General features: G+C 39.1%; 1 protein-coding gene across 2 annotated transcripts; it reads left to right on the top strand.

Moving 5' to 3' along the window:
* Positions 1–313: 313 nt before the first annotated feature.
* LOC114904908 (zinc finger protein 268-like) lies at positions 314–13758 on the top strand. 2 transcript variants are annotated; one of them, XM_029239318.1, is made up of 5 exons: positions 314–436; positions 7713–7885; positions 9510–9636; positions 9929–10030; positions 10970–13758. In XM_029239318.1, exons 2-5 carry the CDS (start codon positions 7871–7873, stop codon positions 12715–12717), a joined length of 1992 nt encoding a protein of 663 aa, XP_029095151.1. In that variant the 5' UTR covers positions 314–436; positions 7713–7870; the 3' UTR covers positions 12718–13758. The 2 variants fall into 2 exon arrangements, with proteins under 2 accessions (XP_029095151.1, XP_029095158.1); XM_029239325.1 differs by lacking the exon at positions 314–436 and adding an exon at positions 616–664.
* Positions 13759–14087: the final 329 nt, after the last annotated feature.

The raw sequence follows: 14087 nt of genomic DNA, 5'->3' as shown, positions 1-14087 counted from the left end.
ACTGTAGGCGAGAGTGCTGAAACGCTACTGAAGATGTAGCTGAGCAGCTGCAGAGATGGAACAGCCCAGAATGAAAAATCTTGAAGACACCGGTTGAATTTCCGCCTCTCCGTACTGGTCGGCAGGACGGTCCAAAATGGCGGCGCACAATCCAATATGGCCGCTCCCAACATAATGTAACGCCATGGGCGCGGCCATATTGCACGGCACTAATTCCTCCAGGCATCAGAACGCATCGCTCACTTCCAAAGTGGCCTTGAATGTGAGTGTTTAACAGGGGCTCGCCACTCACGTCAGCGGAAACGGAAGTGGCGTCCAAAGCTTGGCTTCCCCCAGCATACTGTCACAGAATTGGCATTTGAGGCTACGTGAGATTTCTGCGAGCGGATTTAAGAATCCCGCGTGGTGGGAATTCTGACTTGAGATGTAGTTTGTGGTGGGTACTCGTGGAGGATTGTTGTTGAAGGCGGCCTCGGAGTTTTAGGGGCGTTGTGGGTAGCTTGGGCCAGCATCAGTGTTGAGTGGGTTGAGGAAGTAACGAGAGACCATTGCCGTTGACAATGACAGGTCGGCGCCGGATCGCCGCCCCCGCCCCCCGCCCCCGCCCCAGGCGGTGGAAACAGGAGGTGGAAGAGCCAGTGATCAAAGGGGTCCATCTGGATAGGTTGGTGAGGATAGGGCTTGGGGGTTAGTCACCTGGGATTCCTGTGGTTGGAGTTTGAGCTTCGGAGGGGCCAGTGGGTGAAAGATAGATGTCTGGGGAGCTGTGAATGGGTGCGACAGCGAAGTGCAGGTTGGGGAGCTGTGTGGGTATCCTTAGGAGAGGTTGAGGGGGGTTGGGACATAAAAAGGCCTCAGGTAGACAGACATTTGGGTGTGTGCTGAGCATTGGGGTATTATATTTCCCAACGTTTTATACTGGAGAATTTCAAGCATACAGAAAAGTCGAAAGAATAGCCAAATGTTCTGCTGTATACCTGCCATCTAGATCCATGAATTGTTAAAATCGTGTCCATGAATACTTAAGAGTTTACGTGTGCTTGTACGCGCTTGAAATCAAGTTAATCCTAGCTTTTTATGTCAATTCTGCCACTTGTTTCTGTGACTCTGTTTAAAGTACCAAGTTCTATAAGTCTCAGTTTTCCCATTCAAACAAATTGATTTCTACCTCACCAGTTCTCATGAAGGCCCTGTCTTCATGACCTCATCTAACGCTAATTACCTCCCAAAGACCCAATTTACAAATACCATCACATTGAAGCTTCAGCGTATGAATTTGAGGGACACAAATATTAAGTCCATATAACAAGTAGGTATTTGACAGAAGGTAGCTATTATTATTCAAATGTATACCTTTCTAATGGGATTTTTTTCTACTCAAAACAATACTTTAAACTTATTTTTATTAAGTTAGAATAATAAAAAAACATCTTCCTTTGTGACTTTATATATGATATTAAATGGAGATCTCTAAGTTTTTTAAATCAGAATATCATTGTATGTTTATTATCAGTAAAAAGCAGGAAATAAAAATCACCCTCGGAGAATTCCCTGGCCCCGGGTTTGATCCCTGGTCAGGGAAATAAGATCCCACAAGCCCCAGAGAGTGGTAAAAAAAAAAAAAATTAACCCCCGATTTACTATCTGTAAACTACCTGTAATGTTTTGAAATGTATTTTTTAACTGAATTATATATTATGGATATTTTTCTGTTTTTAATTTATAAAAGTAGGTCAAATTAAATGCATATTTCAGAGGCTTCTGATTTACTTTTACCAAACTTCCCCAATAACTTGCTGTTCTATAATGCTTCTACACACAGTGTGCCAGATTTTTCTACATCTTTAGCAACAATGGGCATGTCATCCTTCTCTTCTTTTCTAATATGATAGCCCAATTTAGAAATTTGATTACCTTGGCTTTTCTTTATAATTTTGTTTAATGAATGTCATGTTTGATCATTGGAAAATGGGAAAGTCCTCCATCTTTGTTCCATCTTCTGAGTCCCACCTAACCATCCCAAGCTTTGGAACCACTATTCACAAGTTAGAATGCATTATTCCCTTGACTTTTATAGTTTTATCATATGTATATGGATACCTTAAAAGTGCACTCTAGTTTTTCTTGGTTGTAAGTTTTATAATAAGGATATTATTATGTGGTCTTCTGAAGCTTGCTTTTCTTTTCTTTTTTTTTTAAATTAATTTATTTATTTTTGGCTGTGTTGGGTCTTTGTTGCTGCATGCAGGCTTGCAGGGAGCGGGGGCTACTGTTCGTTTTGGTGCACGGGCTTCTCACTGCGGTGGTTTCTCTTGTTGCTCTAGGCACGCGGGATTCAGTAATTGTGGCACACGGGCTCAGTAGTTGTGGCTCTTGGGCTCTAGAGCGCAGGCTCAGTAGTTGCGGCGCATGGGCTTAGTTGCTCCGCGGCATGTGGGATCTTCCTGGACCAGGGCTTGAACCCGTGTCCCCTGCATTGGCAGGCGGATTCCTAACCACTGAGCCACCAGGGAAGTCCTGAAGCTTGCTTGTCTTGACTTATTACGTATGTGTGACTTATCCATGTTGGAGGTAGGTTTGTTTCATTATTATGAATTCCATTGCATAAATACAACATAACTCATACAACCATTCTCCTGTTGTTGGACATTTATATTGTTTCTGGGTTTCAGCTACTGCAAGTAGTGAAGTTCCGAACATTCTTATGTCTCCCAGTTGATGTGAGAATTTGTCTAGTCTAGGGTGTATACCTAGAAATGAAATTTCTAATACAAAGTAGATGAATTTTTACCTAGAAGGGAAAGTCAAAATACTTTTGTACCACCTTACTCTCTCATCAGCAATGTAAAAAAGTGCCTTTTGATCCATAGGCTTTCCAATACTTAGTATTTTCATTCTTGCTTTTTGACCATCTTTTGAGTATAAGAGACATCTGTCTCATTGTGGTCTCCATATGCACTGTTCTTGTCACTAACATGGTTGGTCATCTTTTTTATATGTTCACTGGCCAATTTTAAACCTGAGAGGTTTGTCTCTTCCTAACTCATATTTAGAAAGTAGTCCCATATATAGAATGCTAGTCTTTTGCTGGTTATTTTGTAATAAACAATTGGCAGTCCTTTGTCTCCTGTTCCTGGGAGGTAGCCTCTAGATTGTTGGAATATCCTGAATGATAGAGATGACTGCATTATTCATGGTGGGCCCTGATAGTTTGTGCTAATGAGGCAACTCATGGTGAGTCTGTAGTTTATGCTAGTGAGATGATTCAGGTTGGAACTGTTTACGGCGGAAAGACCAACCAGGTGGTATCAGCCCAACCTCCAGGAGGGTAGAGGTGCTGGAGGTTGAGTTCCATGGCCAATGATTAGATCCATCATGCGTATTTAATGAAACTCTAATACAAACTGTAAACACTGAAGCTCAGGTGAGTTTCTGTGGTTGGCGATACCCTGCATGTTGTCACACATAGATATGCTGGATGAGCAGCGTGTCCTGACTCCAAGAGGAAAGGACAGTGGAAACTTCTGGTTTGAGACCCTCCTAGACCTCACCCTATTGTGTCTCTCCATTTGACTGGTTATAATTTGTATTCTTTTGGTGTAATAAAACTTTATTCTTGTACATTTCCCCCTCAGGTACCTTATACGTTTTGTTGGTATTGTGAATAGTGTTTTTTCCTTATAAATCTTACTGTTGTTTGAATATGAAATTGCAGTTAATGTTTATGTTGATCTTAAAGCAGTTGCATAGTGACAGTCTTGCTTCTTCTTTTCCATTCCTTCATTCCTTCCATTTATTTTCCCCATTTTACATTTAGCCAAAATGTGATACATTTTTGGCTAAATGTTCTGAGAATGGCTATCCTTGTCATGTCCCTAAGTTTAAAGAAATGCCGTGGATTTTTTTTTTTTGTAGATACTCTTTATCAAGTTAACAGAGTTCTTGTCTCTTTCTAGTTTAATAACATTTTTAAAAATTGTGAGTGGCTATGGTATCTTATTACATGTCTTTTCTTTATCTATTGAGATAACGAAATAGTTCTTACTACACTATTGCATTCCTGGAATAAAGTTATCTGTGCATTGTATAATTCTTCCTATGTTCAGTTTTCTTAGTATTCTTCCTCTCTATCAGTGAACATGGTTTCCTCATATTTTAAATATTTAGGATTTTTATACTAAGTTCATAAATGAGATTGGCCTCATTTCTTTGGCCACAAATTTCTTTCACATATTGTCCTTGAAATCTAGACCTGTTTTCTTCAGTTCTCTGTCCGCCTAAGACACAGTGTTGCATTGTCCTTCGGAGTTCTCAGCAATGTGATACTGAGAGTAAGTTGCATTAATATATTTCTCGGGTGTCCTGGCACCTCTAAGTTATTCTCAGTGTTAGAATTAATTTTTCATCACCAGAGTTAATTCTTTAACAGTCAGCACTGAGTAGAGTTGCCAAGAGATCCAGCCGGGGTTTTGAGTGAAGATGAAGTCTCAAAAAGAAACATGAATTTGAGATTTCAGTTGAGACTCCATTGCAGACTTTAAGGTCATGGATTTTGTCTTCAGATGCAGACAGCCTGTATTTGTTTTGCTTTTTGTAGGCAAGAGGTTAGTTTAACTGAGGTATAATTTATATACAATATAGAGATTATCATACTAAGTGAAGGAAGCCAGACAGAAAAAAGACAAATATCATATGATATCGCTTATATGTGGAATCTAAAAAAAAAAAAAGATACAAATGAACTTATATACAAAACAGAAATAGACCCATAGACGTAGAAAACAAACTTATGGTTACCAAAGGGGAACAGGGAATAAATTAGGAGTTTGGGATTAACATATACATACTACTATATATAAAATAGTTAACCAACAAAGACCTACTGTATAGCACAGGAAACTATACTCAATATTTTGTAATAACCTATAAGGGAAAATAACCCGTAAGTTATATATATAACTGAATCACTTTGCTGTACACCTGAAACTTACACAACATTGTAAATCAACTACACTTTAATTTTTAAAATTTACATACAGTACATACATTCACCAGTTCTTCAGGTATAATTTGATGAGTTTCACAAAGGTATACCATCCTTTAACCATCACTCGAATCAATGTATAGAACTTTCCCATCAACCCCAAAAGTCCCTTTGTGCCTCTTTTCATTGAGACCATACCCCCATCCCCTGGTCCCTCACAATCACATGCTTTCCATAGTTATATATGTTCTAATACTTCATACAAATTGAATGATACAGTAAGAGGTTATTGATGTCTGACTTCTTTCACTTAAAATAATGCTTTTGAGAGTCATCCATGATGTTGCATATATCATTAGTTCATTCCTTTCTGTCACTGAGTAATATTCAGTGGTACAAATAAGCCACAATATTATCTGTTCCCCAGTTGATGGATGTTTTGGATTTGGGGGAGTAGGTTTTGGATATTTTGAATGAAGCTGTAATGTACATTGATGTACAAGTCAAAGTGGTTGTACCGTTTTGTCATTTTATATTTTTACCAGCAATGCATGACAGGTTTTTCTTTTTTCTTTACATCCTTGTCAGTACTTGGTATATTCAGTCTTTTAAATTATAGCAATTCTAGCAGGTTTATAGGAATATTTTATCTAGGTTTTAATTTGCTTTTATTGTGCAATTTAAAGCAACTTTTTTTTTTTTTCGATATGTGGGCCTGTCACTGTTGTGGCCTCTCCCGTTGCGGAGCACAGGCTCTGGACGCGCAGGCTCAGCGGCCATGGCTCACGGGCCCAGCCGCTCCGCGGCATGTGGGATCTTCCCGGACCGGGGCACGAACCCGTGTCCCCTGCAATGGCAGGCGGACTCTCAACCACTGCGCCACCAGGGAAGCCCAAAGCAACTTTTCATATGCTTATTTGCCATCTCTTTTTTTTTTTTTTGATGAAGTGTCTGTTTGAAACTTCTGTTCCTTTTTATTGGATTGTCTCTTCTTTTATTAAGTTGGAAAAGTTCTTCATATTTTTTAAATAGAAGTCTTTTAGTCAGGTACATACTTTGTTAATATTTTCCTCTAGCCTGTGGCTTGATCCTTCTTCATTTTTTAGCAGTGTCTTTTGAATATCACAAATTTTTAGTATTGAAGAAGTTCAATTTATCAACTTTTTCTTTTATCATGCATTTTGTGCCCTGATTAAGAAATCTTTGGGGCTTCCCTGGTGGCGCAGTGGTTGGCGGTCCGCCTGCCGATGCAGGGGACATGGGTTCGTGCCCCGGTCCGGGAAGATCCCACATGCCGCGGAGCGGCTGGGCCCGTAAGCCATGAGCCTGCGCGTCCGGAGCCTGTGCTCCGCAACGGGAGAGGCCACAATGGTGAGAGGCCCGCGTACTGCAAAAAAAAAAAAAAGAAAAAAGAAAACAGAAATCTTTGCCTCACTTAAAATTTTTCTATGCTTTCTTCCAGAAGTTTTATAGTTTTAACCCTTACATTTATAATCCATTTTGAGTTAATTTTGGTTTGAGGCAAACATGAATATCTTATTTGTTTCAACGGCACTTGTTAAATTATTATTATTTTTCTCATCATGCTCATGCTTTTCTCTTGTGGAATATATACATATTCCATATTATATATGTATATATATGTGTGTGTGTGTATAATTTTAAAGAAGTGTACTAGTCTGCCCATTCTATCCCTTTTGTCATTTTGGCCTGTCTCTCTAGCTTGAATTTTCCCTTGGCTTTGGGTCATATTTTTTTGCTTCTTTGCATGTCTGGTAATTTTTGATTGGGTGTCAGATATTGTCAGTTTGATATTGTTGTTTACAGGATTTTCTTTTATTCCTTTAACTACTTTTGAGGTTTGCTCTGGCATGTAGTCAAATTACTTTGAAAAGGTTTGATTTTTCGGAGGCTTTCTTTTCAACTTTCTTAGGTGGGGCCGAAACAGTCTTTTGTCTGTGATTACTCTGTACCTATTACTGGGGCAGTACTCTTCTGAGGCCTCTGTTTGAAGTCCTGGTGGAAGGTCTTTCTACCCTGGCTAGTGGGAATGCTAAGTATTCCTGATGTTGTGTGAGCTCCAGGAATTGTTCCACCTCCTCCTTTCCAGGGGCCTTGGTAATTTCCTCAGTTCACCAATCCTTAGCCAGAGACTCAGAGGAGCCCTCTGCATATCTACAGAGTGACTTTTCTCTTTTTTTTCTGAGGTACTGCCTGGCAAACTCTAGCCACCTTTGCTTCTCAGACTTGAAATTCTGTATCATTAACTCAGCAAGACTGCGGACGGTTTTGGGGTTCCTTCTCCCTGTGCTCTGGACTGGAAAGTCTCTCCAGGCAGTGAGCTGCAGCACAGCCTTGTTTATTTTCCTTTTCTCTGACTTCTGGGTCTTAAAATAGTTGTTCTTGATATTTTTCCTACTTTTTGTGTTGGTTGGCTAAGATGAAAGGATAATTCTGGTAGTTCTCCTTAGACTCAGGGGATTTATTGATTCTCGGGGTTTGTGTTTTAGTCCTTTCTCCGCCAGTTACTAGCTGTTGGGTTTTAGCTAGGTGCTTAACCTTTCCTCTGCTAGTTTTCTCTAAAATGGAATAATTATCATCTGTATGTTATAGGATTGTTGTGAGGGTTAAGTGAGAAAAGAACATACTTGAAACAGTTCCTTGCACGTATTGGAACTTGCTTTTATCATTACTTCCATACTAAACAAATCTTTTCTTGAATCCATAGATGCCGGCTTCCTAGAATAAGGCCACTCCTGTAAAGGAAAAAAGTAAGTCTCAAGCCCAGAAATTCATCCTTGCTAAGGATACCCTTGATGAGACACCATTACCAGGATTTCAGGACAGATCCTAAATGTGGTGGCCACTTCCTAAAAGCTGTTAAAAATGACCAAGTCCCAGGTGAGCTGTTTGGTTTTTTTCCCAGTTCGTTTTGCATTTTTGATTTTTGGAGTTTTATTAAAATGTATCCAATCAAAGAGAACAATATATATAGATACATTGTGGCTAGGAGGGACGTGCTTAGATTAGGAGATAGAATAAATGATACAGAATAGCTAATCAGGAAGGGAAACTCATCTGCATGTCATAGGGTCCTGCAAGGTGCTGATAATTCGAACGTTGCCACATAAGCAGCAGGATCCAGAAGTGGGTTGCCTACATTTCTCTGTTAATACTGGAAACCATCACAAAAGATAAAAATGTGTTGCAAGATTTACTTTATATTTAAGAAGGAAGCACATGAATTCAGTAAAGATTTCCTGGACATTTAAGTGTGAAGATGGGTCTTCCTGTTACTTTTTTTTCTCATCCAGACAGTGGACCGAGTGAAAAGTCATCTTCCTAAGGAAATGTGAGAGGTATAACAGGCACAGATAGAAAACTTTAAAAATCCCTTACCTATTAAAAAAAGATAATAGTAGTGCTTACATAAAGGTTACTGTGCAGATCATTGTGTTACTGTGTGTAAGATGCTTAGAACGATACATAGCACGCAGTGAAAGCTTTGTGTTTGCTTTTTTTTGAGTATTGTGATTTAATATGTAGTCCAATTTCTAATAGGCAGTTCTGAGCGTAGCATACTTTTGTATATGAAAAACACTGCAGTGGCTACCAAGTGTCTGCAGGACATGTGCATTCTTGCTCCAAGACGTGTTCCTGCCTGTCACCTGGGCATCTGTCCCTTTCAGCCTCTTCTCCTGTCCCTTTGAACCATATGCAGTTCTTTGAACTCAAATAGGTCAGAAGGCATTTGATGGCAGGACCATGCTCTATTTCCTTTATTTACTTATTTATTTTTTTTGAGGTACGCGGGCCTCTCACTGTTGTGGCCTCTCCCGCTGCGGAGCACAGGCTCCGGACGCGCAGGCCCAGCGGCCATGGCTCACGGGCCCAGCCGCTCCGCGGCACGTGGGATCCTCCCAGACCGGGGCACGAACCCGTGTCCCCTGCATCGGCAGGCAGACTCACAACCACTGCGCCACGAGGGAAGCCCTCTATTTCCTTTTTTAATCTAAAATGTATATATAGTAAGTAACATTAAATGCTTGTAAGGTGGGTTGCAGATTGTCTTTAGGTAGTTTAAAGGTTCAGTGACATTTTACATTGGGTAAGTGAATGAGTGAAGAAGTGAATGAAGAATGCACAAAGAAAGGAGAGCTTTAATGAATTTAGCCCACAGAATGTCAATCAAAACTAGGTACAGGGCTTCCCTGGTGGCACAGTGGTTGAGAGTCCACCTGCCGGTGCAGGGGACACGGGTTCGTGCCCCGGTCCGGGAAGATACCACATGCTGCGGAGCAGCTGGGCCCGTGAGCCATGGCCGCTGAGCCTGTGCTCCACAACGGGAGAGGCCACAACAGTGAGAGGCCCACGTACCGCAAAAAAAAAAAAAAAAAAAAAATCTAGGTACAGAATGATATATGTTTATAAATTTTCATAGTAAAAATAGAATAATATCCTATAGATCATTACTATTTTATTCCATTATATTAACTCCAGATTAAAAAGGATTATGTTACAACAGGGCTTATTGTCATTCAATGATGTGGCTGTGGATTTCACCTGGGAAGAGTGGCAGCTGCTAGACATTGTTCAGAAGAACCTCTACCGGGATGTGATGTTGGAAAATTATAGCAACCTAATGTCATTGGGTAAAGACAACTTTCCTAAATATCTCAGCGTAAGCCCATTTATTGCCTGTCTTTTTTCCATTGCTACAATTTATCCATACTCTGATATCGTCAATGATTTTGGACTTGGACTAGTATAGGTAGGTAACAGAGCTTATTTTATTTAATATCATACAGTGACTGTACTTAATTTCATTTTCCAAGTAAAAAGTTTCAATTTTGCTGAGATTTAAACTATACATTCCCTGAAACAGAACTTTTCCTCACAGGACCCAATACTGCTCAGATTCTCTGTGATTACCCCCCTTGTCAGGTTATCACGTTACGAAGCCAGAACCAGTGATGCACTTGGAGAAAGGAGAAGAAAAAGAAAAAGCAGTAGTAGAGAGGGAATTCCCAAGTCAGTGTGGCCCAGGTGAGTGAAACCAATGCAGTGGGAGTTCGTGGAAGCAAAGTAACAGTTGGTCATTGTTGGCTTGGGAACTTTGTTATTTTAATATATTTTTTAATTGAAGTATATTTAATTTACAATGTTATGTTAGTTTCAGATGTACAGCAGAGTGATTCAGTTATATGTATATATATACTTTTTCAGATTCTTTTCCATTATAGGTTATTACAAGATATTGAATATAGATCCCTGTGCTATACAGTAGGTCCTTGTTGTTTGTGTATTTTATATATAGTAGTATGTATCTGTTAATCCCAAACTCCTAATTTATCCCTCCCCCCATTTTAATATTTTTTTCTTATAGTCTCTGAACCTTTAGAAGGGACTCTGAATGAAAAGAAGTCTTCAGTATGAATGTTGCCTGCTTCTCTTACTACCCTTCCATATATGACTCTCTTTTGCTAGCCACCTAGGAGGAGACTTACCTCCTTGTATCTACCCTGGGTCAGATCTTTGCCTAGTTCATTTGGTCTCTCCTTTTTTGTTTAGTTGTTCTTTTACCATAGCTCATTAGACACAACCAAACTCTTTTACCTTTTATCCATATTCATATACCTCTTCTATTTTGCTTTCAAATATTCATAGATTTGTTCCAATGTTTGATGACACCCATGTCCTTCAGTTCATTACTTATTACTGTTTCTTTTATTGGGTGCCTCAGACTTACGTTGTGCACCTGCTGTATCACTTTCTCCATCTCTTTGGATATTGACTTGAGATTTCATCCCTCTCCATTTCATGATAATGGTAGTATTCATTGATTTTTTTTTCTAGAAGTAATGTGGCAAGTTTATGATTGGCATTGGGAAGATAACGGGAAGGGTGGACCTGTGGAGAGAGATCATGAAAACAATGCATTGGGAAAAATATTTCCTTTGAGCAAAAACTTTGTTTCATTTACAGAAAGACCCCATAAATGTGTCTCAAGAGGAATAAGTTTGAAACAAAATTCAGACCCAAGTTTTCAGAGTAAAAGCTATGCAGAAATGAACTCTGATGAGTTAAATGGTTATGGGAAGTCATTTTTCTGTACTCTACATGAAACCTCCCACCCTCGAGCCCAGTACTATGAACATAATTTATGTGTGAGGTCTTTCAGCACAGTAACAAATCTTAAAAGACATCACAGAATTCACACAGAAGGGAAACCTTACGAATGCAATGAATGTCCCAGATCCTTCAGGTATAAGTCAAAGCTCATAATACACCAGAGAACCCATACGGGAGAGAAGCCATACAAATGCAGTGAATGTCAGAAAGGTTTCAGTACAAAATGTCATCTCACTCTGCACCAGAGAACTCATACAGGAGAGAAACCGTATGAATGTATCGAGTGTCAGAAATCCTTTAGAACAAAATATCATCTCATTCAACACCATAGGACTCATACAGGAGAGAAACCCTATGACTGCAAAGAATGTGGAAAAGCTTACAGGGAAAAGACGAAGCTCAGATTACATTACAGAACACATACAGGAGAGAAACCTTTTGAGTGTAGTGATTGTGGGAAAGGTTTTATGCAAAAGTCAAACCTGATTATCCATCAAAGAATCCATACAGGAGAGAAACCCTATGGATGTAAAGAATGTGGAAAGGCCTTCTGTAGTAAGTCTCAGCTTGCTGTTCACCAGCGAAATCATACAGGAGAAAAATCCTTTGAATGCAGGGAATGTGGGAAAGCCTTCAATAAAAACTTGCACCTCATAACACATCAGAAAATTCATATCAGAGAGAAACATTATGAATGCAGTGAATGTGGAAAAGCTTTTGTACACACGTCACAGCTCATTCTACATCAGAGAAATCATACAGCAAGAACACCTTATGAATGCAAGGGATGCGGGAAAGCCTTTAATAAAAAGTCACACTTCATAACCCATCAGAGAATTCATACGGGAGAGAAACCTTATGAATGCAGTGAATGTGGGAAGGCTTTTATAGACAAGTCACAGCTTATTGTTCATAGAAGAACTCATACGGGAGAGAAACCTTATGAATGCAAGGAATGTGGGAAAGCCTTTAATAAAAAGTCATCCCTCATAACACATCAGAGAATTCATACGGGAGAGAAACCTTATGAATGCAGTGAATGTGGAAAAGCTTTTATAGACAAGTCGCATCTCATTGTCCATCAGAGAACTCATACAGGAGAGAGACCCTATGAATGCAGTGAATGTGGAAAAGCTTTCATACGAAAGGCAATGCTCATTGTCCATCAGAGGACACATACAGGAGAGAAACCCTTTGTATGCCTTGAATGCCAGAAAGCCTTTAGCAGTATGGCAATGCTCAGTAGACATCAGTTGATTCATACAGGAGAGAAACCCCATGGATGCAGTGAATGTGGGAAGGCTTTCCGCCAAAAAAGCCATCTTATTATCCATCAACGATGCCATACTGGAGAGAAACCCTATGGATGCATTCCATGCGGTCAAATCTTCAACCAGAAGTCACAGCTCATTAGACATCAGAGACATCACACAGGAGAGAAACCATATCAGTGCACTCAATGTGGGAAAGACTTTTTTGAGAAATCATACCTCAGTGTCCATCAGAGAAGTCATGCAGGGCAGAAACCTTATCAATGTGGTGAGTGTGGGAAAACTTACTCTGTCAGGTTCTTTCTCACTTCACATGAAATTCATACATGAAAACAATCCCAGAAACACAGCACTGGGAAGACTTTAGTGAGATGCCAGATCTCCCTGAATATAAGAAAATTCACACGAGAGTCACCCTATGAATGCAGGGAAAGTTAAGGTACTTTTCCATTAATTTTGGCCTTTGTAAGTTTCAAAACTTACCCAGAAGAGAAATCTTTTAAATGCAGTGAATATAGGAAAATTATCTACTACCAATGTAGCCTCATATTTCATGAGAAAAAAGGCAGTATGGATGAAAAGTTGAAATCTCTTCTTGAGAAGAGATCCCATTATACATCACACAAAATGAAACCGTTGGGTACAACAAATATTTTTGATAGGCTATCATAAAGTAGTTAGTTTTCACTGTGGAAAAAAATCTCACAAATATTGTGAATTCTTGAATAGCTTCCAAACAAGTGAGTTTTCATACCAAGGAATACAGATGGCTGAAGACTTGTGATAAGGGATGCCTCTGGCATGAAGTCCAAACTTATCATGCATCAGATAATATTTTTTTAAGGAGAATTAGTAGAGTGTAATGGTGGGAAAGTTTATTTACATATAAACAACTTATAATAAAAATTTTGATCATCGCAATACCATGTATTTATAGAAAAATGTAACACAAAGTAGTCAGTTAGGAAGAGCAGATAACTTTAGCATGCCAAAGGACACTTTGTTTCATGTTTGAATATATTGTATAGTCAAAGAAGTAAATTAAGAAAGGTCCCAGATGTATGTATTTGCTTTGTGTCTGAGTATTTTTGTAGAACATGTATATGATGATTTTCAAATTTCATAAGGTAATGAAAGTTGTGTACCACGAAATTCTTGTTCCAGTTTGTATGTCTAATATCTACCAAAAATGCCAACATAGTGAAATATATAAATCACAAGGGAAATAATTCAGCTTAACATTAAACCATACTATAACACCATTTACACCTTTTTGGTTTTTGTTTTACTGTTACTGGTATTGTAAATGAATCTGGTACTTTTCAGCCCTTAGGAATGATACATTTTTTTAAAACAAATTATCTTCTGGTTGTCACTCAGAAAACAAAAAACAAAAACCAAAAAAAGCCCCATTACAAATATTGAGGTTTAAGAGTGATAAGTAATCACAACTCTTCTGTCCCCAAATGAGTTCTGAAACACTGGAAGCAGCTGCTATTTTCAAATAAATGAAGATTAAAATGTCACTTGTCTTGGTGGTTGTGCTGAAACGGGGGATGAATATGGCTTAGACTTATAGCCAGACGTGCTTGCCACGGCTTTCCTCCATGAAAACCTAGTTTATTTGTTTCCTAGAGCTGCTGTAACAAAGTATACTATTAACTGAACGGGTTAAAACAGCAGAAATTTACTACTGTCTC

Source organism: Monodon monoceros, unplaced genomic scaffold (genome assembly GCF_005190385.1).
Source record: "Monodon monoceros isolate NGI ecotype Baffin Bay Population unplaced genomic scaffold, NGI_Narwhal_1 Super_Scaffold_10, whole genome shotgun sequence".
Classification (NCBI taxonomy): domain Eukaryota; kingdom Metazoa; phylum Chordata; class Mammalia; order Artiodactyla; family Monodontidae; genus Monodon; species Monodon monoceros.
The sequence above is the reverse complement of the archived record's forward strand: the minus strand, read 5'-3'. Positions and strand labels throughout refer to the sequence as shown.

Excerpts from the sequence above, each read along its gene's own strand:
- LOC114904908 (XM_029239318.1), top strand. Across the intron at positions 9,637-9,928 it reads TAGCAACCTAATGTCATTGG|GTTATCACGTTACGAAGCCA; the intron begins GTAAAGACAACT and ends CCCCCTTGTCAG. Across the intron at positions 10,031-10,969 it reads CCCAAGTCAGTGTGGCCCAG|AAAGACCCCATAAATGTGTC; the intron begins GTGAGTGAAACC and ends TTTCATTTACAG.